This window comes from Pongo pygmaeus, chromosome 19 (assembly GCF_028885625.2).
Source record: "Pongo pygmaeus isolate AG05252 chromosome 19, NHGRI_mPonPyg2-v2.0_pri, whole genome shotgun sequence".
NCBI classification, from domain to species: Eukaryota; Metazoa; Chordata; class Mammalia; order Primates; family Hominidae; genus Pongo; species Pongo pygmaeus.
Genome location: NC_072392.2, coordinates 84391770 through 84415659, shown reverse-complemented (window position 1 = coordinate 84415659; position 23890 = coordinate 84391770). Strand labels below are relative to the sequence as shown.

General features: G+C 41.8%; 1 protein-coding gene across 1 annotated transcript; it reads left to right on the top strand.

Moving 5' to 3' along the window:
* Positions 1 to 292: 292 nt before the first annotated feature.
* Positions 293 to 17676, top strand: APOH (apolipoprotein H). Its single transcript, XM_054459045.2, has 8 exons — positions 293 to 400; positions 1516 to 1692; positions 3588 to 3684; positions 5830 to 5906; positions 8923 to 9111; positions 12712 to 12891; positions 15042 to 15239; positions 17521 to 17676. The coding sequence occupies exons 1-8, from the start codon at positions 337 to 339 to the stop codon at positions 17574 to 17576; spliced, it is 1038 nt and encodes a 345-aa protein (XP_054315020.1). The 5' UTR covers positions 293 to 336; the 3' UTR covers positions 17577 to 17676.
* The last annotated feature ends 6214 nt before the right edge of the window (positions 17677 to 23890 follow it).

Here is a 23890-nt window from a genome sequence, read left to right as displayed (position 1 = left end):
CAACATACACAAAAGATGGAGAATGAAAAGTCCAGGCAACTCAGGAAACAACAAGTTTCTGTCAAAAGCAATAATGAACTGTTTTGTGCCATTAACAAAAACGTTACGAAGACAGAAACCATCTCCCAAAGATTTCATAACAGAGCCACATAAGTGGAAAGTAAATCATTAAAGAATGTGGGTCTCAGAGGTCCATTCAAATCACGATACTTTATCTTCTATTTACAAAGATAAAAGTACACCAGAAAATGGTTAATGTTTAAGCGCTTTCATATTTGGCTCTGTCTTTTTAGCAGAGGAAAACCACTTTGATAGTGCCAGTGTGACTCATCCACAATGATTTCTCCGGTGCTCATCTTGTTCTCGAGTTTTCTCTGCCATGTTGCTATTGCAGGACGGAGTAAGTACTTTTTGCTTTTGAAAAAATAATTAATATATGCAACCCCTTCACATGTGTCAGGGATCAATAATGATAACTAGGCCAGGCGTGCTTGCTCATGTCTGTAATCTCAGCACTTTGGGAGGCCAAGGCAGGTGGATCACCTGAGGTTAGGAGTTCGAGACCAGTCTGGCCAACATGGTGAAACCCCCGTCTCTACTAAAAATACAAAAATTAGCTGGGCATCATGGCCGAGGTGGGCGAATTAGTTGAGGTCAGGAGTTCGAGCCCAGCCTGGGAAACATAGTGAAACCCTGTCTTTACTAAAAACAAAAATTAGCCGGGCGTGATGGCAGGCACCTGTAATCCCAGCTACTTGAGAGGCTGAGGCAGGAGAATCGCTTGAACCTGGGAGGCAGAGGTTGCAGTGAGCCAAGGTCCCGCCATTGCACTCCAGTCTGGGCAACAAGAGCGAAACTCAGTCTAAAATAATAATAATAATAATAATAACAATAACTAAATTCTTTTTTTTTGAGACAGAGTCTCGCTCTGTCGCCAGGCTGAAGTGCAGCGGTGCAATCTTGGCTCACTGCAAGCTCCGCCTCCTGGGTTCACGCCATTCTCCTGCCTCAGCTTCCCAAGTAGCTGGGACCACAGGTGCCCGCCACCACACCCGGCTAATTTTTTGTATTTTTAGTAGAGACGGGGTTTCACTGTGTTAGCCAGGATGGTCTCTATCTCCTGACCTCGTGATCCACCCACCTCAGCCTCCCAAAGTGCTGGGATTACAGGTGTGAGCAACTGCGCCTGGCTGATAACTAAATTCTCTTTAGAGTGGATGCTGGAGAGACTGGATTGATACTGATTCTTTAATATTGCCATGTGTAAAGCTCCTCTGTAAGATATGTAGCCAATTTAAGCCTCAGCATACTGACCTGTAAAATGGGGATAATTATAATACCTCCTTCAAATGGTTGTTGAGGGGATTAGATGAGATAGTGTATATGAGGTATTTGGCATGCAACTTGGTATACTTATAATTGGTAACAGTACACACATTTTTCATTTGTGGGCTTAGCTGAACTTTAAAATGTAAATAGAGATTTGTTAACCATCTGCTTTATGCCCTCTTTCAGCCTGTCCCAAGCCAGATGAGTTACCATTTTCCACAGTGGTCCCATTAAAAACATTCTATGAGCCAGGAGAAGAGATTACGTATTCCTGCAAGCCGGGCTATGTGTCCCGGGGAGGGATGAGAAAGTTTATTTGCCCTCTCACAGGAGTGTGGCCCATCAACACTCTGAAATGTACACGTAAGTCAGTACCTTCTCTCCCATTCTCTTCCCTCATTTGGATTCTGGGTATTTTGGAGGAATAAGCTACCTCATCATGCTCGGAGTGCAGAGGGCCAGTAGATGCTGCAGAAAGACAGGTTGGAGAGAAATGAGAAAGTCTTGGGGAGTTCTCTCTGTGCAAAGAGAGTAAGTGTAATAGGTGCTATTGATAGAAGAGGAGAAGATCATAGCCTGAAACTAGGGTAGGTTTAAAAATGAGATCTGGTGTGGCAAAAGGAGACAGAAACACTACAGAAGTTAAAAGAACGGTGGAGTGGCTTTGAAATGTCAACTGATGCCAAAGAGACATTTGGGAAAACAAAATTTGGGGAATCATCATATCTTTGGACTTCACCTGAAAATGAAAGCAGACTTAATAGTTACTGAAATGAATACAAATTTCATCTACATTATGTATATATTATATTATAATGAAATACAAGAAAGGATGTCAAATCAAAATAATAGTATAATGTAAAATATATCAATCTCACTATGGCTTTACTGTAAATGGTTGCTTTTATTTATTTCTTAGAACATGGGTCTATGATATCATGCTAGCATTATTCTTTACAGTCAAGTATCATGCAATCAACCAGATTGAATTTATGGTAAATTTAATTATATGTAGAAGTTAAGCAATAAAAATAGATGTGTGGATCTGGTGATTTTGGTTATATGAACAGGACCTTTGTCAAAGTTATGCATGTTCATGCAAGTTGATTTTACTATGCTTTTTTGCTTAAAGAGACTAAACATAATTTTTAGTAAAAAGCCGCTGTAACATCATTACGAAAAATTTATCTTTAAATCAGGGCCAGGTGCAGTGGCTGACGCCTGTAATCTCAGCGCTTTGGGAGGCTGAGGTGGGTGGATTACCTGAGGTCAGGAGTTCCAGACCAGCCTGGCCAACATGGTGAAACCTCGTCTCTACTAAAAATAAAAAAAAAATTAGCCGGGCATGGTGGCATGTGCCTGTAGTCCCAGCTACTCAGGAAGCTGAGGCAGGAGAATCACCTGGGAGGCAGAGGTTGTAGTGAGCCGAGATTGTGCCACTGCACTCCAGCCTGGGCAGCTCTGTCTCAAAAAATAAATAAATAAATAAATAAATAAAATAAAAATCAACTATAACTCTGGAACACTAAAAATTTCATTTTTTAATTTTCCATGCATATCTTTTTGCATTATTGCAGAGAGTAGGTACAATTTTGTATTTTTCTATTTTCATCAGCATATCATAAAAATTGTATCTCCACAAATTTCACAATTCATATTTTATTGGCTACATAATAGTTCAACTGTTGATTTACCATGATTAATTAAAACAGTCCCCTGATGAACTCTTACACTATCCAATTTTTTTTTTTTTTTGGAGATGGAATCTCACTCTGTTGCCCAGTGCAGTGGTGCCATCTTGGCTCACCACAACCTCCGCCTCCTGGGTTCAAGCTATTCTCCTGCCTCAGCCTCCAGAGTAGCTGGGACTACAGGCACCCACCATCATGCCCAGCTAATTTTTGTATTTTTAGTAGAGATGGGGTTTCACCATGTTCAGGCTGGTCTCAAATTCCTGACCTCAAGTGATCCACCCTCCTCTGCCTCCCAAAGTGCTGGGATTACAGGCGTGAGCCACTGCTCCCCGCCTGTCCAAATTTTGTTATTAGGAGAAACAGTGTAATGAACGCTTTTGTACATATATCGATTGTCTTATTTTGAATTGTTTTCTTAGAATAGTCACCAGTAAAGTTATTGAACCAAAGGATGAAAATGAATTTATGTGTTTTATTTAATGAAAAATTCTATAAATAGAAATTTACCTGTTTATGTTTTTTTTAACCCAAAGAAAAGTAACATTTTTTATCTTTGTATCACAGCCAGAGTATGTCCTTTTGCTGGAATCTTAGAAAATGGAGCAGTACGCTATACAACTTTTGAATATCCCAACACGATCAGTTTTTCTTGTAATACTGGGTAAGAACTTTCATGGAACTAAGCAGTTAACAGACTGAGCACATTTTTGTATCCTTAAGCTAAACATCAAGACTGGTCTATATTTTGTTTTCAGTCTTTAGGTTGGACTTTCCAAATGCAAATCGATTTTAGTCCTGCTTTTTTTTTTTTTTGAGACAGAGTCTCGTTCTGTCGCCCAGGCTGGAGTGCAGTGGTGCAATCTCGGCTCACTGAAAGCTCCAGCTCCTGGGTTCACGCCATTCTCCTGCCTCAGCCTCCTGAGCAGCTGGGACTACAGGCGCCCGCCACCACGCCTGGCTAATTTTTTGTGTTTTTAGTAGAGATGGGGTTTCACTGTGTTAGCCAAGATGGTCTCGTAGCGTTGAGGGTGGGGTAAGGATCGGAGAATATAACAACTAATGAAATACGTAGTCACCACTGTATCTAATTTTTCTGCTCCTGATTAATTATCTATCAGAGGAGGTACATTAAAATGATTGAACCTGGATGATAATTCCATATGCTCTCTGGGTCAAATCTTGGATAGGGTTAAAATGCTTTAGGAATAAGACTTGGGCTTTAGTTATTAGGCTAATCTGATTGACCAACCTGGTAGTCTCTAGAAGAGAATTCTATGGAGAAGGTTGGGAGTGTGACAGTGGAGAATGCAATGCAGTACCACATCCCCAGGAAGCAATCACTCATGGTGGGCACAGGCTCATCTGGGAGCAAAGGGAGGCAGTCACTTACGTTGGGCATAGACTCATAAGGAGCAAAGGCACCCCTGTGACATTATTGAGAGCACATTGGCTATCCACTAGGGTAAGTTTCTACTGGGATTGGAGGTTAAGGAATACTACATGTGAGAGAGAAATACACACCTTTCATCTGAAACACCAATCTACCAATGGGTCTGGTAACAAATGACTTAAGAAAATTGGCTTCAAAGACAGAATGTTACATTTTTCTTTCTTTTTTTTTTTTCCCCCTTTCTTTTTGCTCTGTCGCCCAGGCTAGGGTGCAGTGGTGTGATCTTGGCTCACTGCAACCTCCACCTCCTGGGTTCAAGCAATTCTCTTGCCTCAGCTTCCCCAGTAGCTGGGATTACAGGCGCCTGCCACCACACCCAGATAATTTTTGTATTTTTAGTAGAGATGGGGTTTCACCATCTTGGCCAGGCTGGTCTTGAACTCCTGACCTTGTGATCCACCCACCTTGGCCTCCCAAAGTGCTGGGATTACAGGTGTGAGCCACCGCAGCATCTTGCTTCTTTTCTTTCTTTCGTTCTTTCGTTCTTTCTTTCTTTCTTTCTTTCTTTTTCTTCCTTCCTTCCTTCCTTCCTCTTTCTTTCTTTCTCTTTCCCTCCCTCCCTTCTTTCCATCTTTCTTTTCTTTCTTTCTTTTGTCTCTCTCCTTCCTTCCTTTTTCCTTCCTCTCTTTCCTTTTTTTTTTTTTTTTTTTTTTTTTTTTTACAGGATCTTCCTCTGTCACTCAGTCTAGAGTGCAGTGGCACAATCATGGCTCACTGCAGCCTCGACCTCCTGGGTTAAATCCTTTTGAATCCTTCCTTCTACCTCTACCTCTTGAGTAGCTTGGACTATAGGCACACACCACCATGGCCTGGTGATTTTTTGTCGAAATTGGGCCTTTGCCACATTGCCCAGGCTCAAACTCTTGGGCTCAAGTGATCCGCCCATCTCGGCCTCCCAAAGTGCTGGGATTACAGGCATGAGCCAAAGTGCCCAGTCAGAATGTTATATTTTCATTGGAAATAGACTGCATTGCTTTTATTCATTGGTGTCAGTAGGCTGTAAGAAAATGAATAGTGAAGATTACTCAGTTTGGTTCACTTTTGTCATCCTGAAAAAGAGATGGTTCTTTGCTTTATATTAGAAACAGTCATCTTGGCCAACTCGTTAAAGACGAGGGATTTAGGGGTTTGGGTTCTCCACTCACCAGCTGTGGAACCCTGCAGTGATTCACCTGCATCACTGGTTGGGAGGCTCCATGAGCCATAGATGAGTACTAAGTTTATCAGGAAGACAGCATTATACGATGGAAAAGAAGTCAATAGCATTAATATGAAGCAATGCTCAATGGAGAAGATATTTGAGATGTCAGTGATGGATTATTTTACTCCTTGATAGAATGAATTTTCCTTTTGCAGGTTTTATCTGAATGGCGCTAATTCTGCCAAGTGCACTGAGGAAGGAAAATGGAGCCCGGAGCTTCCTGTCTGTGCTCGTAAGTCTGTGGGGAAGGTGATCAGCTGGTTTGCCCAGAACCTTTCTGGTTTTAGCACAGAAAGTCTCACATCTGGAAACTCTTCAGTCACAGCTCAATGAGATGAATGGTCACCCTTGTGGGGGATATTCATCCTGGTATCTTGCTCTAGAAGATGAAACAACCACTTTGGAATGACAGAAGGGAAGCATTTTACTCACGGACATATTCTGTATTCTCCACCTTGTGGTCATGACTCTATCCAAGCCAGTCATTGCTGGGTGTGTTGACTCCAATGCTCTCATAGTGCTTTGGAAGAGGCTTGGATATGTGTGGCATTGGTCTATCAGGGACTGTCACCACTTAACTAGGGGAACTTCTGCAAACAGTGGGATCAAACAAACATCTTCCTCCCACTCTGGAACTTCATTCATTCATTTATTAACTTATTCAATAAACATGAATTGAGGATCTATTGTATGCTGGATCCTCTTGTTAGCACTGAGGCTGCAAGGCCAAAGGAGGCAGCTCTGCCTTCAGAGAGTAAGCCTAGTGACGGGGGAGACGAGGAGGAAAGTCACCCTCATAGTAAGCCAAGAGCCCATCAAAGGGGCTTGCATCCTAGGAGCTGATTGGCATTCCTCCAAAAAGCACTGTTGTTTTTTCAGAGGATCCTCAGCCAAGCTGTCAGAGTCATCTCTGCGCTTTGCTTATGTAGGGAAGGACGTTCTTAGGTTCCCCAACTTGTGATTTATACCTCTTTGACCAGGAGGCCCAGGCATTTCAATACTAATTATAGTTCTTCAACATGTCAGTGAGGTCTGTCCTTAGCAAAAGCAAGTGCAGGCCGGGTGCAGTGGCTTAAGCCTGTAACCCCAGCACTTTGGGAGTCTGAGGAGGGTGGACCACCTGAGGTCAGGAGTTCGAGACCAACCTGACCAACATAGAGAAACTCTGTCTCTACTAAAAATATAAAATTAGCTGTGCGTGGTGGTGCATGCCTCTAATCCCAGCCAATTGGGAGGCTGAGGCAAGAGAATCACTTGAACCCAGGAGGCGGAGGTTGCGGTAAGCCGAGATTGCACCATTGCACTCCAGCCTGGGCAACAAGAGTGAAACTCCGTCTCAAAAAAAAAAAAAAAAAAAAAAAAAAGCAAGTGGAAAGTAAAGCAATTTCAAATAAACAACTGTTTAAGAAAACCTGAACAAGCAAAAACAAAAGTTTTTAAAGGATAAATTAAGTAAAAATTTTCATTCAGCAGTAGGTATCACAATGGTTCCTATAGTTTTCATTTAAAACAGATTTATACCAATTATGTAAATTTGCTTCTTTATTTAGAGATACGGTCTTGCTCTGTTGCCCAGGCTGGAGTGCAGTGGCATCATCACAGCTCACTGTAACTTCCAACTCCTGGGGCCAAGTGATCCTCTCAGTCTCCTGAGCAGCTGAGACTATAGATGAGCGCCACCAGATCTGGCTAATTTTTAAAAATTTTTGTGGAGACAGGGTCTTGCTCTGTTGCCCAGACTGGTCTTGAACTCTTGGTTTCAAGCAACCTTACCTGCCTCAGCCTCTCAGGGCTCTGGGATTACAGGCGTAAACCACAGTGGCTAGCCATAAACTCACTTTCCAAAAGGGTTATAAATAGAAAGACTACCTGAGCTTTAATCTAATTTAAATGAGTATTTCTCATACTTCAATGCACATATGAGTCTCCTGGGCACCTTGTTAAAATGTAGATTCTGACTCAGGCACCTGCGGTGGGGTCTGAGCTTCTGCATTTCCAACAAGCTATTTTCCCAGGCTATGCCCCTGCTGCTAGCCCCTGGACCACACTCTGAGCAGCAGGGATCTAGAGAATTGAAGGTAAATCGCATTTTGGTCAGCACCATCTTCTTTTATGCTAGTATAACTTGTTGAAGCTCCATAGTACTCAGGTCAGGGTGACAAGCCACTACTATCTCTCTGGGTTCCTGAAGCTACTTGGGTAGGCTACATCCATACCAAGAGTCCAAAAGCAGGGAGGTATTCAGCAGAAACAGACTGAACTTGTAATGGAACTCATTCCCAAACTACTATGTACCAAGTTGCTGTCACCAGCCATTATTTCAGCATGGTCCCTCAGCACTGAGGGACAAATTCTGCCTTCCAGAACCATCTTCCAAGGTAGTATTTAACTAAAAGATTTTATGAAACCTAACCATTGTGTTGTTGCAAAAGGCGGTGGCAAGACTTAAATTTCCTTCATTTTTTTGGTGTTTTGACTGGTTTGGACATCTGATTTGAGGGCTTCCTTCCTTCCTTCCTTCCTTCCTTCCTTCCTTCCTTCCTTCCTTCCCTCCTTCCTTCCTTCCTTCCCTTCCTCCCTCCCTCCCTCCCCTCCCCTCCCCTTTCTTTCTTCCTTCCTTCCTTCCTTCCTTCCTTTCTTTCTTTCTTTCTTTCTTTCTTTCTTTCTTTCTTTCTTTCTTTCTTTCTTTCTTTCTTTCTTTCTTTCTCCTTCCTTCCTTCCTTCCTTCTTTCCTTCCTTTCCTTCTTTCTTTCTTTCTTTCTTTCTTTCTTTCTTTCTTTCTTTCTTTCTTTCTCTTTTCTGAGACAGAGACTCACTCTGTTGCCCAGGCTGGAGTGCAATGGTGCGATTTTGGCTCACTGCAACCTCCGCCTCCCAGGTTCCAGAGATTCTCCTGCCTCAGCCTCTGGAGGAGCTGGGACCACAGACACACACCTCCATGTCTGGCTCATTTTTGTATTTTTGGTAGAGATGGGGTTTCACTATGTTGGCCAGGCTGGTCTGAAAGTCCTGACCTCTAGTGATCTGCCCACCTCAGCCTCCCAAAGTGTTGGGATTACAGGCATGAGCCACCGTGCCCGGCAGGTCATATTTTCCTATTAGGCATCCACAATTGACTATTTTTACCCTGGTAATTTGATCAGTTTGTATTTTCTCAAGTTTATCCTTAGGGTTTTTTTCTTTCTGGAAAGAGTATATTTAAAAGCCTTAACTATTTTCATAGAAATGATAGTTATTTCTTTTCCCAGCCATCACCTGCCCTCCACCATCCATACCTACGTTTGCAACACTTCGTGTTTATAAGCCATCAGTTGGAAACAATTCCCTCTATCAGGACACAGCAGTTTTTGAATGTTTGCCACAACATGCGATGTTTGGAAATGATACAATTACCTGCACAACACATGGAAATTGGACTAAATTACCAGAATGCAGGGGTAAGTGCAATGATCAGACAAAATATGTATGGTAGGGCAAGATCCCATTTGTGAAAGGTATTGAAAATTCTGACTATCATGGAGTGTTTCCAATGAACTCATTCAACAGCTGTTTATTGAGCATCTACCATATGCCAGACAGTGTGCTGGGCACTGTAGATTCCCGATGAATGAGACCTGGCTTCTGACCCAAGGGAATTACAAATAATGCAGTTAACTGTCTGGAGCTGCCTGGGACAGCTTCCCATAGGTGATGACCTTTGAAATGGGCCTTGGAGGAGGAGTAGAGAATGAGGAGAAGGCATACCACACATGGGGGAGACATGAAAGGCAAGATGTATCCATGGACAGCTGAACATTTCAGCGAGGCTGGTGAAGTTCTCTTCTGGGTGAAGTTTGTGGGTTAATTTGGAGAGTCCTAGGAGATGAAGGTTAAGACTGGGTTGCTTTCTGATTGTTACACATTTTAAAAATCTTTACCCAAGTTTAAGAATCACAGAAATATTTGATTTTTAAGAAATTATGAAAATTCTTTCTTCTCTAACTTGACCTTTCATTACTATCTTCAAGTTTGTCAGCTGCATAACAAACAGACAAATTATAAAGTTTATCATGTGCACAGAGTTTTTTTTTTTTTTTTTTTTGAGATAGTCTCACTCTGTCACTCAGGCTGGAGTGCAGTGGGGTGATTTTGGCTTACTGCCACCTGGGTTCAAGCGATTCTCATGCCTCAGCCTCCCAAGTAGCTGGGATTACAGGCGCCCGTCACCATGCCCGGCTAATTTTTGTATTTTTAGTAGAGACGGAGTTTCACCATGATCATCCGGCTGGTCTGAAATGCCTGACCTCAAGTGATCCGCCTGCCTCGGCCTCTCAAAGTGCTGGGGTTACAGGTGTGAGCCACTGCTCCTGGCCAAGAGTTATTCTCATGACTATTAACTTCTCCAGTGGTAGATATTACAGATATCCAGTGAATGATTCAAAACATAAGTGATTTTCAGCATAGAGGAGCTACCAATAACAGTAGTAACTTGTACCTTTCTGGGTACTCAACTACGGGCCAGGCACTGGTCTCCTGCTACATATGTGTCATCTGACTTCATACTCCCAAGTCCTAAAAAGTAGGTTCCTTTTTTTTTCAATTTCACCTAGACGTATCAACTGTTAATATGTTGTAACATTTTTCTCTCTGTTTCTCCATAGAAAGATCCCTTTTATTTCCTGCATCATCTGAAAATAAGTTGTATATATTACGATACTTGCCCATAAAGACTTCAGCATGAATGTACTAAGAACAAGGACATTTTATATCATCACTTCATATGTTTTGGATTATTAACAATAATAATCCAAACAATTCTAATAACATAAACTACAACGATATCATGCAACATTTATCTCAGATGCAAATTTTCCCAATTGACCCAGAAGTATCTCTTATACATGAGTTTTGTTTTATGCAGGATCTAATCAAGAATCACACCTTTAATTTAGTTGTCATGTCTCTCTAGTCTCCTATAATAATAATTATTATTATTATTTTGAAATGGTGTCTCGCTCTGTCACCCAGGCTGGAGTGCAGTGGTGCAATTTCGGCTCACTGCAACCTCTACCTCCAAGGTTTGAGCAATTCTCCTGCCTCAGCCTCCCAAGTAGCTGGGAATATAGGCACCTGCCACCACGCCCAGCTAATTTTTATAATTTTAGTAGAGATGGGATTTCACCGTGTTGGCCAGGCTGGTCTCAAACTCCTGAACTAAAATTATTTGCCCACCTCGGCCTCCCAAACTGCTGGGATTACAGGCGTGAGCCTAGTCTCCTATAATTAAGAATAAGTCTTTGCCTCTTTTGTTGTCTTTCATTGACATTTTTGAAGAGTACAGGCTAGTTGTCTTGTAGAATGTTCCATAATCTGAACTTGATTGGTTATTTACTCATGATTAGATTCATGTTAAATATTATTGTTAAGCATACATTCTGCACTTTGGGAGGCCGAGACAGGTGGATCACGGGGTCAGGAGTTCAAGACCAGCCTGGCCAATATGGTGAAACCCCGTCTCTACTAAAAATACAAAAATTAGCTGGGTGTGGTGGCGTGCGCCTGTAGTCCCAGCTGCTCAGGAGGTTGAGGCAGGAGAATCGCTTGAACCCAGGAGGCGGAGGTTGCAGTGAGCCGAGATTGCGCCACTGCACTCCAGCCTGGGCAACAGAGTGAGACTCCGTCTCAAAAATAATACTAATAATAATACATTCTGTCATATCAGGAGGCACATAGTGTCAGCTGTTCCATCACTGGCCATGCTTAGTTTGATCCTTAGTCAGTTGAGGGGTGCTAGATCACCTTTTGGTAAAGGCACTGCTTTTTCTTTGGAATAGTAAGCAACCTGTGGGTGATACTTCAAAACCATGCGAATATCCACTGTCGGGCAGTCATGGTACAATCCAATGATGATCCTTGAATCTGTCAATTATGACATTGGTGGCTGAAAAATGGTGACTTTCTAATTCTATGTTTCCTTCTACATTTATTCACTGGCTTCCCTCTATAGAGAAGAACTTTCCCTCCATCCACCATTTTTCAGTATTATTATAGACACATGGATTCTTTTTTTTTTTTTTTTTTTTTGAGTTGGCGTCTCACTCTGTTGCCCAGGCTGGAGTATAATGGTGCAGTCTCAGCTCACTGCAACCTTCACCTCCTGGGTTTGAGTGATTCTCCTGCCTCAGCCTCCTGTGTGGCTGGGATTACAGGTGCATGCCACCACACCCGGCTAATTTTTGTTAGTAGAGATGGGGTTTTGTCATGTTGGCCAGGCTGCTCTTGAACTTCTGACCTCAAGTGATGCATCCACCTCAGGCTCCCAAAGTGCTGGGATTACTGAAGTGAGCCACTGTGCCTGGCCACATGAATTCTGTTTTATTTAAGGTGTGGCAGAACCAAAATTGAGCCAAGCAGTCTGACTCTGGAGTTCGTACCCTTAATTACCTCCTTAAACTACCTCTGAGAATATTGTGCTCCTGGCTCCAGCCTTGCTTTCTCACACTGCAGCTCATAAGGACGTGGGTTTGGGCCTCTACTGTTGAGGATCTTCAGGAGGCCAGGAAGCAGACCATTTTTCTCTGATATATTTCCTGCTGGCTTCTTCCATAGTCTGAATTGAATAACAGTAAGATTTACTATTTTAAAGCCAAATAATGGTGTACTAAGTGTGAATGGGGGGATTCAGTCTTTGTGTTTTAATTTTATGGTTTGTTAGAAACAGACTTTGCTTTTCTTCTTTCAAACCCACCATCTTAGACTGTGTAGAAATGAAGTTTGCGATAAATAATCTTATGATTATATGTGAAAACCCAGAGAACTTAGTGAAGTCTCATTAATTTACTTTCGAAGTGTGGTTGTTTCTTTTTTAATATCCAGGGTACCATGAATATAAGAGGAGTGGGGACAGAATTAAGCACAAGGTAACTATAAATTGCATTCCAGTTACAGGAACACACAGTGATTCAGTGGTGTGACAGAGACAAGGATGTAACTATTTCATGACTATTGGATAGCACTACTATTTATTACTAATATGTCTTATTGAATAAATGTTTTAGAAGTAAAATGCCCATTCCCATCAAGACCAGACAATGGATTTGTGAACTATCCTGCAAAACCAACACTTTATTACAAGGATAAAGCCACATTTGGCTGCCATGACGGATATTCCCTGGATGGCCCGGAAGAAATAGAATGTACCAAACTGGGAAACTGGTCTGCCATGCCAAGTTGTAAAGGTATGGAAATATAGGTGAGGTCCTGTAAGATCTCTGAATTGATACAGTGGATCACCTTTACTTGCTGTTTTCTTGTTCCAACGCTTTTCCACTTGTTGCTCAGACTTGCTAGGAAACTGCTGGCACGTGACTTCAGGATTCACAGGTGCATGGGGAAGCCTCATTCTTAGGAAGCATGCTTGACCTTGAACAGTATGAAATAAACAGATCCTTTGTAAGCATTGGTGATATGGTGGGAGATCATGTGGGCTTTCTTTATTTGCTTTTAAGTCTTTGCCTCTGAGCACTCTTTTTTTTTTTTTTTTGAGATGGAGTCTTGCTCTGTTGCCCAGGCTGGATGCAATGGCGTGATCTTGGCTCACTGCCACCTCTGCCTCCCAGGTTCAAGCGATTCTCCTATCTCAGCCTCCCAAGTAGCTGAGATTACAGGTGCCTCACCACCATGCCTGGCTACTTTTTGTATTTTTAATAGAGATGGGGCTTTGCCACGTTGGCCAGGCTGATTTCGAACTCCTGACCTCAGGTGATCCGCCTGCCTCGGCCTCTGTAGAGAAGAGCTTTTCTTCCATCCATCATTTTTTAGTATTCTTGTAGACACATGGATTCTTTTTTTTTTTTTTTTTTTTTTTTTTTTTTGAGATGGAGTCTCACTCTGTTGCCTAGCTGGAGTGTAATGGTGGAATCTCAGTTCACTGCAACCTTCACCTCCCAGGTTCGAGTGATTACAGATGTGAGCCACCACGCCCACCCCATTTTGTGCTCTGTCTAGCCAAGGCTCTTCTCATTGCAAAAACCAACCACACATTCGAGTGAGTTCAAGGAAATTGGGGATATTATAAGGAGGCAATAGGCAAGTTGATCATGTGGGCATTGAAGATAAAGACATGAAATACAACTGATACCCCTGAAGATTGGAACTGAAAGGCAGGAACTATTCCTACTTTTTCCATATCTCAATGGTCTCTCCCATTTCTGTCTGTCTGCTTATTCATCTTGAACATGGCTTGATATACACCAGACCCTCTCAGTTACCCTCTCAGGATTCATCACCAGCTGGCATCTTTTCCTGGAGACGCTGGTTCCTTTTGAGTTAGGTGTCTACCCTTGATCCCATCAGTGTCATGCATAAGTAAAGAACAACAGCCTAGCATTAGAACTCTGCTCAGGTCGCTATGGGCTGGACAGTTTAAGCAGAAAGAGGAACTCTGAGGCAGCAGGCAAGATGAAAAATAACTAGCATCTTAGGTCACAGTTCCCTAGAAGCAGAGCCTGAGATGGGGATTCGAGTACAGTTGATTTAGTGAGTGTCTCAGGAGAAGAAAGGGTGAGGCAGATTTGCGAGGGTAAGGCACCGGTTCTCAAACTTCGCTGTGGATCAGCAACACCTGGAAGGCTTGTAACACAGGATTTTTGAGGTCCACTCTCAGAGTTTCTGATTTGGTAGATCTGGGATGGGACCTGACAATTTGCATTTATGCCAAGTTCCCTGGTGATGCTAATGCTGCCGAGCCAGGGAGAATTGTGGTCTCTGCTAAATTGAGGTTCAGTTTGATCCCCCTGGGAGCTCTGGAGTGTGAATTCCACCCTTGAGTTAATCCCACTGAGAGCCAAGGGGACCTGCTTTTTATATTCCCTGTCAGTCAGTCTTTGGCTTTGAGCTGCTCCCTTCCCTGACCCTGGGGGTGGTTTGCATAAACTCCTTGGAGAGGTGGCTTCCCTATGGCTGAAGGCAATTTTTCAGAGTATTTATGAGCTGTTATCAGCCAACGCTCACAATGGCTGGTGGATAGATGCACCTGCTTAATGAATGCAATCTGAGAGGAAGTGTAGGCTTACATGAAATGTCAATATCTGTTAGAAGTTTTTTTTTTTTTTTTTTCCACTGGAATGGAGGCTCTGATGCTTCTGTTCTGACCTTCTGTGGCTACTGTAGGGGAAGAGAAGGCCATCTTGGAAGCTATGAGTAATGGTTCTATTGATAGACAACTGCAATTAGCAATCATATTACCATTACTTACTATGTATATTGGATTTTTCTTGCCTTGACCAATTTGTGTAGGTGTACTCATCTACTGTTTCAAATGCTATACTCTCTTTCAGAAAGATTTCCTGAACTCTTAAGTCCTGATAACAAGTATTCTCTCTTTCAGCATCTTGTAAAGTACCTGTGAAAAAAGCCACTGTGGTGTACCAAGGAGAGAGAGTAAAGATTCAGGAAAAATTTAAGAATGGAATGCTGCATGGTGATAAAATTTCTTTCTTCTGCAAAAATAAGGAAAAGAAGTGTAGCTATACGGAGGATGCTCAGTGTATAGACGGCACTATCGAAGTCCCCAAATGCTTCAAGGGTAAGTCTGCATTGGAACGTTTAGCTAGGACTCCCACTTGCCCGTCATCATAATCAGAGCCTTTGTTATATAATGATTGTCAAAAACCAGATGAAGCCAGGTGCGGTGGGTAATGCCTGTAATCCCAGCACTTTGGGAGGATGAGGCGGGTGGATCACCTGAGGTCAGGAGTTTGAGAGCAGCCTGGCCAAAAAGGTGAAAGCCTGTCTCTAATAAAAATACAAAAATTAGTTGGTGTGGTGCTGGGCACCTGTAATCCCAGCTACTCGGGAGGCTGAGGCAGGAGAATCGCTTGAACCTGGGAGGCGGAGGCTGCAGTGAGCCGAGATCGCGCCATTGCACTCCAGTCTGGGCAACAGAGCGAAACTCCGTCTCAAAACAAAAACAAAAACAAAAACAAACAAAAAACAGATGAATTTGGCCACTGGGTTTTTAAAAAGAGGGGTGAGAGGGAGAAACAATGACATGAAGCAGTGAGCTGCAGATGGTGTCCCCACTTGCATTTTCCTTTCCAATTCTTTTTTTTTTTTTTTGAGACAAGGTCTCACTGTCACCCAGGCTGAAGCGCAGTGGTGCGATCACATCTCATTGCAGCCTCAACTTTCTGGGCTCAAGTGACCCTTTCACCTCAGCCTTCTGAGTAGCTGAGATTACAGGCATGCACCACCATGTCCAGCTATTTTTTTATATTTTTATTAGAGAAGAGATTATGCCATGTTGCCAAGGCTGGTTTTGAACCTTTGGGCTCAAGCAATCCACCTGTCTCAGTCTCCCAAAGTGCCAGGATTACAGGCGTGAGCTACGTGTCTAGCCTCTTTTCTAATTCTTTTCTGTAAAACTCAGGGTTGTGGTTTTATTCAATGAATGCTGAGGTGAATGATGCCATCTTGTATAATTCCAAGTTGAGCTTGAATAATAATGAACCAAATATTGAATAATGAAATATCTACCTCATCTTGGTCCCACATTATAGAGAACTCACCCCAAGTTACAAACAACTCATGGCAATGATAATTGGTCTAAAGATCTAACATTTCCCCTTTCTCCAACAATTCCTAGAGTTTGAAAAGTATCCGTTAGAGCGAAGTATCCATTAGAGCAAAATATTTTAAGGAAGATGATACCAGGTTTGTGTGAGATAAAGAAGTGTGTAATGGCCAGCATTTAGAGCTGCTAACCTTTTAAGGTTTCAGATGTAGGGTTGAAATGTCTCTGATGCCAGGAAGTAAGAACCAGCCAGAGGCTGAAGCTGTCCTTGGCTCTAGGTTTAGAAATCTTTCAAAAACATTGACAATCTTGTTTTAGCAGCTGGGAGAGGACAGTAGGGAGCAGACAAAGCTAAGAAGAGAGGAGTCTGAGAAGTGTCCAGCTAGTGGGAGAGAAGGGAATGATAACTGATTAAAAATACCCCCCTCATGGGGCTGGTTTGATTATTAGAAATATGCATGACATGGAGGAACATAATTTTAATTGCAAATAGTTACAAATGCACTGAATAAATTGCCATTGTTGAAAAGACAGCAGAGCCCTGGTGAGATGTTGAATACAAAACATGACAAAATACGATAAGCTTAAATAAAAATCAGTAGAAAAAAATGTGAGAAAAGAATAATTGAAAAAAGTTTTAGCTTTGTTAATATATTTCTTCAGGATCTTCTCCCTTATGGTCTTTAGACAGATGCAGTACTATAAAGGGCCGATACTGTTTTTTCCCCTTTAATCTTGACTGTTATAGAACAGTCTTCACTGTGTATAGAACCTTTAATTTTCTCTCTTGAAAATGAGGGTCTTGGCTGGGCGCAGCGGCTCATGCCTGTAATCCCAGCACTTTGGGAGGCCGAGGCGGGCGGATCACTTGAGGTCAGGAGGCCAGCCTCGCCAACATGATGAAACCCGGTCTCTACTAAAAATACAAAGATTAGCCGGGCATGGTGGCACATGCCTGTAGTCCCAGCTACTCGGGAGGCTGAGACAGGAGAATCACTTGAACCTGGGAGGCAGAGGTTGCAGTGAGCTGAGATTGTGCCACTGCACTCCAACCTGGGTGACGGGGCGAGACTCTGTCTTAAAAAAAGAAAAAAGAAAAAGAAAAAGAAAATGAAAGTCTTATCATTTCCCTAATGTTTTCTCCCATCACTTAAACCTCACACTAAACGGTTTCATTCACATAATCACATGTATTCTATATACTTGTAAAATGTATTTGGTTTGGCTTAGCTATTTACCACATTTAAGAAATGATTGTTTCTCTTAGAATGTTTATCTTTTTCTCCCCCAACAGAACACAGTTCTCTGGCTTTTTGGAAAACTGATGCATCCGATGTAAAGCCATGCTAAAGTGGTTTTCAGATTCCACATAAAATGTCACACTTGTTTCTTGTTCATCCAAGGAACCTAATTGAAATTTAAAAATAAAGCTACTGAATTTATTGCCTCAGCCATTGCAGTGTTACTTTTCATGGTAGCATACTTTTAGTTATGTCATCTGGTTTAAGAAATGTAAATATTTGGAACGTCATCATTCTACGGCTGTGAAATTGACAGTATAAACAATTGTCTGGGTATCCCACTTTCCTGTGTGTAACCCTGATCTCGGCTGGGCGCGGTGGCTCACGCCTGTAATCCCAGCACTTTGGGAGGCAGAGGCAGGCGGATCACCTGAGGTCAGGAGTTCGAGACCAGCCTGGGCAACATGGTGAAACCCCATCTCTACTAAAAATACAAAAATTAGCTGGGCGTGGTGATGTGGGCCTGTAATCCCAGCTACTCGGGAGACTGAGGCAAGAAAATTGCTTGAATCTGGGAGGTGGAGGTTGCAGTGAGCTGAGATGGTGCCACCGTATTCCAGCCTGGGTGATAGAGTGAGACTCCATCTCAATAAATAAATAAATAAATAAATAAATAAATAAATAAATCCTACTCTCAAGCACTTTCACGTAAAACACCTGCAATATAATATTTTTCATAGAATGGGCCACAGACCCCCTCCTTCCATTACTATTACCTATCTGCTTATTTCAAAGAACAAATGTTGTGCCCCAGAATTGTTAAGAATGGCCCAGAATTCTGCATTTATGACAAAATTTCTAGATAGTTCTTGTGCATCCTCAAGTTTGAGAAACATTGCCATACAGAAGTAAGCATGGACTTCCAGGTCAATAGGACTGAATTTGCATCTTTGATGCTGGGTTTACATAGTGCCAAAAAATTTTTTCTGTATCCGCTACAATTCCATGACCCATCATTGATGTCGTTCATTTGCATATATTCAACTCCCTTGCCCTTCTCTCCTTTGGTAGTGTTTGCTGGCCAAAGTCATCCCTGGCACCATCTGCCTTCCTTATGCCTGCACCTGAGGAACTGAATGTGGCTGAAAAAAAAAGAGAAACTCACAACCATGCCAATAGGTCCCATTTTAAATTCATAAACACAAACTTTACATGGGCCTCCAGCTCTGCCCGACAATCCTATTACATGCTCTGGTTTGTTCACTCCCTTACTCTCTAAAGTGGCTATTTCTCTTCTCAATCTTTCTCAAGCCACCTTCCTTCTCCTCACCCTTAGCTGATAACTTGGCTCCTTATTTCACTGAGAAAATAGAAAATATCTTTTTTTTTTTTTATCTTTCCACTCCCAAATCCATCATTCCACCAGTATCGGCAACCACGGAATCTGCCTTCCGTCAGGTTACAATGAATGGATGAATATCTAAGGACAAACCCTCTCTTTATGTGCTAGGTCCCATTTTCTCTCTCCTACTTAAGGATTTTACTCCTCTAATTAATGCTTATCCATGTTTATTTTTTCCTTTCTATTGGAACACTTCAATCAGCATACAGATATACAGTAGTATCTCCCGTTAAAAAAAGAAGCCCTGTTACTTCACATCTTTCTTCCAGCTACTGCTCCAACTCTTTAGTCTCTGTTTTTACAAAAGGCCTGGAGTTATTTCCCTTTGCCATCTGCACTATGTACCACCCATCACTTCTCCACAATCTGCGTTCTCCATAGGATTTCCCCACCCATGCCTCTTTCTCAGAACTTAACCCAATTCCATGTGATGTGGACCGGATCTTTTCTCCAAGATGCTCCTCTGCTCCTCCTCCTTTTACAGAAACCAGAGTGGCTCCCCTCCCTTCTAGGCTTTCATTCAAAAGCTCCAAATTCCCTTTATTTAACCTTAAAAACCAATTTTATGGCCGGGTGCGGTGGCTCGCACCTGTAATCCCAGCACTTTAGGAGGCCAAGGCAAGTGGATCATCTGAGGTCAGGAGGTCGAGACAAGCCTGGCCAATATGGTGAAACCCCGTCTCTAGAAAAATACAAAAATTAGCTGGGCGTGGTGGCGGGTGCCTGTAGCCCCAGCTACTTGGGTGGCTGAGGCAGGATAATAGCTTGAACCCGGGAGGTGGAGGTTGCAGTGAGTCAAGATGGCGCCATTGCACTCCAGCCTGGGCGACAAGAGCGAAACTCTGTCTCAAAGCAAACAAACAAACAAACAACAACAGCAACATTTTACTTTTTCTTCTTCAACTCTTTCCTTCAGACTCTGTGTGTGTGTGTGTGTGTGTTGTGTGTGTGTGTGTGTGTGTGTTGAAGGTGGAGTTTGAGAGGTTGTGGTATTTCCCCTTTCTAAACCAAAAGCCCTATTTAGGGATTTTTGCCAAACAAAAAACCATCTGCTCTGGTTTCCTCCTCTCAAAGCACAAAGCTTTAGAACCATTGTTTTCTTTAACTTGTTGCACGTCAATTTAAAAATAGACCTCTTTTATCCTACCTAACAGCTCTAGACATGGAAAGAGGGCAGTAAGCATTTAGAATGTCTTCTCCTGCCCACACATGATCACTACATTGGCTCTGAAAAAGGGGAAAGAATATTTTTGTATTATCGCACCTTTTGTTGCAAATGCTTCATAATTCATTTTATTGTTTTCAAATTTAAAACATATGTTGGAACTAATAAGCAAATTCAGTAAAGTTCCAGAATATGAAATTAACATACAAAAATCAGTAGCATTTCTATACACTAATAGCAAACCATCTGAAAAAGAAATTAAGAAAACAATTCCATTCACATAGCTACAAAATATATATATATATACTTAGGAAGAAATTTAGCCAAGGAGGTGAAAGACTTTTATGCTGAAAAATATAAAATATTGATGAAAGGAATTTAAAAAGACACAAATAAATGGAATAATATTCATGTTCATAGATTGGAAGAATTAATATTGTTAAAATGTCCATGTTACCCAAAGTGATCTACAGATTCGGTGCAATCCCTATCAAAATTCCAACGACATTTTTCACAGAGATAGAAAAAACAATTTGTATGAAACTACAAAGGCCCCTGAATAGCCAAAGGGATCTTGAATGAAAAGAACAAAGCTAGAGGCATCACATTATCTAACTTCAAAATATACTACAAAGCTATAGTAATCAAATCAGCTGGTACAAATACAGACACATAGACCAATGTAAGCGAATAGGCAGTTCAAAAATAAACTCACACATTTATAGTCAATCGATTTTCTACAGAAGTGTCAGGGGTTGGCCAGGGCTGCAGTCTTATGAAGGATCAAGTGGAGGAAGATTCACTTCTAAGTTCACTCAGTGGTTGTTGGCATGATTCAATTCCATTTGGGCTATTGGAAGAGAGCGTCAATTTTTTACTGTTTACCTGTGACTTCCCTCAATTCATTGCCCTTCAGTCCTTAAAGGAAAATTGGATGCCACAGTATAGTACCCATGACAATACACTCTTTTTTTTTTCTTTTTTTTTTCTTGATCCACTGCTTTGTATGCTTTCTGAGAATAGCTCCTCCAGGATTCTGATAGACCTCTTTTCTTGGGTGAAACTCAGTAGAGTAAGGTTAGCGAGATAAACTACAACACCTGATGCTGCAGTTGGCGTTCGAACTGCAACTGATACTCATCTTTTTCCTCCACCACCATCCATTTCGTATTCTCCTCACCCTTGGCTGGCTCTTCTGTTGGTCTCAGTGGCTCTTCTGGTGGTGTGACAAAGACCTTCATCCTTGAGGGGTCTGAAAGGCCTCTATGCCTTTCTGATGTTTCTATGATTTTTATAATCAAAATTGTATCAAGGAGTACTGAGGGGGCAGCAGCCCTATTTGCTCCTGATGATCAGGGTCAATGACCCTTTCTAAGATGGTGAGATCTTTGCTTGCTGGTTCCTTGGCAAAAGGAGCCCAAAGTTGCCAGGCACCATCTGTAGTTTATAGTTCAATAGGACTTGCTGTACCCCTAGTGGAAGTGTTTCCCTTTTGGAAACAAGGCCTTTTAAACTATTTATAGAGTTCAGATGTGGAACAAAAGCATAAGTGTCCCCAAGTGAGTCAAGGGGAGAAATAATAACTTGGCCACTGCTGCTTCAAATCCTTGATTCCCAGATCCACGTATTGTTCCTATTGGGGAGACAATGAAGATGTTTGATTTAAAGTATATACTTCATCATAGAGGATCATATCTCAAAGCTGGTGCTTTGACTATGCTTTCAACAGGCCATTTCAAGGTTCTATCAGCTGGCAGCTTCTGGATGGTTTGGTAGGTCATGTGATCAGTTGGTCCTGTGGTCAGGGGCCTATTGTCATACCTCCTTTACTATAAAATGGGTTACCTGGTCTGGTACAATATTATGTGGGATCCTGTATCAGTGGATTCGAACTCCATAAGTCCTCAGATAGTGATGCAGGAAAAACAAATGCATATCCAAATAAGTGTTGATTCCTAGCATAATGGATCTGTACTCCTTCAGCAGAAGTAGGTCCAATGCAGTCAACTTGATACCTTATGTGCCAGTGGGTCTTGTTGTGAGATGGTGTCATCTTAGAGGCTCAACATTGGCCTCTGGTCTCTGTTGCTTGCCAGGTTGGACATTCAACCAAGGCAGTATCCAGATCAATCTATATAAGTAGGAGACCATGCTGTTGGGCCTATGAATTATCTCCAACCTTGTTACCATAGCCATTTCAGTCATGTGGCCATTATGCCAGCACTGGGGTGGCCAGTGTTAGAGGCCAGATGCTGTCAACTGGCTGAGTTTTTTCTCTATCTGGTTATGTAGTACCTTGCTAGTGGGAGTTAATATGTGCATCAAAGATCTTCACACTTTGTGCCCCCCTCATTTATTCATTCACGTGCCTCTACTCCTAGTTCTCTTTGTACCTGATCTACCCATCTTTCTTCTCACCTCTCAGACTCTGTCAAGACACTACCTATGAGTTCATATATATTCTAATCATAAGCCACTTCTTTTTCCACACAAGGAAGACGACCATCCCAAATTCTTCCCATGGGGAGGATTTTTTCTCACCACTGTTTTTCAAGATGCTCTTTGAATAAGCTGTGTTGTAGCTATCATTTGTTTTACCTATACACACGTACAGACCTTCATATCCATGAACCAAGCTCAGGCTTTTTCCTCTGCTCTAAGCTGGTCCTACAGGATCATATGGGGTCATAAGGCTATAGATGTGCACTTAGGGATGTCATTAGTACAACAGTGATGGATGATGTGGAGTTTTGACCTTCTGATCACGTAGCTTCAGGGTATATCCATTATCATCTTATCATGAGTTGTTGCTAGGCACACTTGACCTTATGACTTGGTGGGTATGACAGAATATAGCTGGTGATGGGCAGCTGTAACTGCCCGGTCACTTGGTGCCAAGCATCCAGTATATTGGAAATTGTTTCTCAAGTGGCATCTAATTCTCCACTGTAGAAGAGATGGCCCTGCTTTTTACTCTTCTTAGATCTAGAAGAGTTCCTCCATTTTTCTTCCTCCTTTCTTACAATCTTTATATATATATATATATATATATATATATATATATATATATATATATTTGAGATGGAGTCTTTCTCTGTTGTCCAGGCTGGAGTACAGTGGTGCGATCTCGCCTCACTGAAACTTCTCCTGCCTCAGCTTCCCAAGTAGCTGGGATTACAGGTGCCCACCACCACGCCTGTTTAATTTTTTTTTTTTTTGGTTAGTTGAGACAGGGTTTCACCATGTTGGCCAGGCTAGTCTTGAACTCCTGACCTCAAGTGATTCGCCCACCTCGGCCTCTCAAATTGCTGGGATTACAGGGGTGAGACACTGTGCCCCCTCACAATCTTAATATTTTTAAAGAGTAGAGGACAATCATTTGGATTTGTCTGAGGTTATGTTATGATGCAATTTCAGTTGTATTGTTGCCAGGATGACAAGAGAAGTGAGATTGTAATCTTCTTAGTGCATCATATCAGGAAGTACATGATATCAATTTATGCCATTACTATTGGTAATGTTAACTATGATTACTTGGTTAGAAATCTGATGTCTGCCAGATTTCTACATTGTAATCTTACTATATTGTCCTTTGTAATTAATTAATCAGTATCTCACAACTATGTGGATATCCTGTTTTTCATCAAATTTTCATCCAGTAATTTTAGATTTTTACCTAAATCAATTGTTTTTGTGATGGTTGCCAACAAGTAATTTTTTAATTTATCACTCCTTCTACATTTATTATTTCTCATTCTGCTGTAAGGGAGTACTTTCCCATTTCTCCAAATTAATTAGTTAATTCATATTAGTGTGAACACATGGATCCTTATTCAGTGAGTTATGATTCACTAAT

Excerpts from the sequence above, each read along its gene's own strand:
- APOH (XM_054459045.2), top strand. The coding sequence starts at position 337 with ATGATTTCTCCGGTGCTCATCTTGTTCTCGAGTTTTCTCTGCCATGTT. Across the intron at positions 3,685-5,829 it reads AGTTTTTCTTGTAATACTGG|GTTTTATCTGAATGGCGCTA; the intron begins GTAAGAACTTTC and ends TTCCTTTTGCAG. Across the intron at positions 9,112-12,711 it reads TAAATTACCAGAATGCAGGG|AAGTAAAATGCCCATTCCCA; the intron begins GTAAGTGCAATG and ends TAAATGTTTTAG.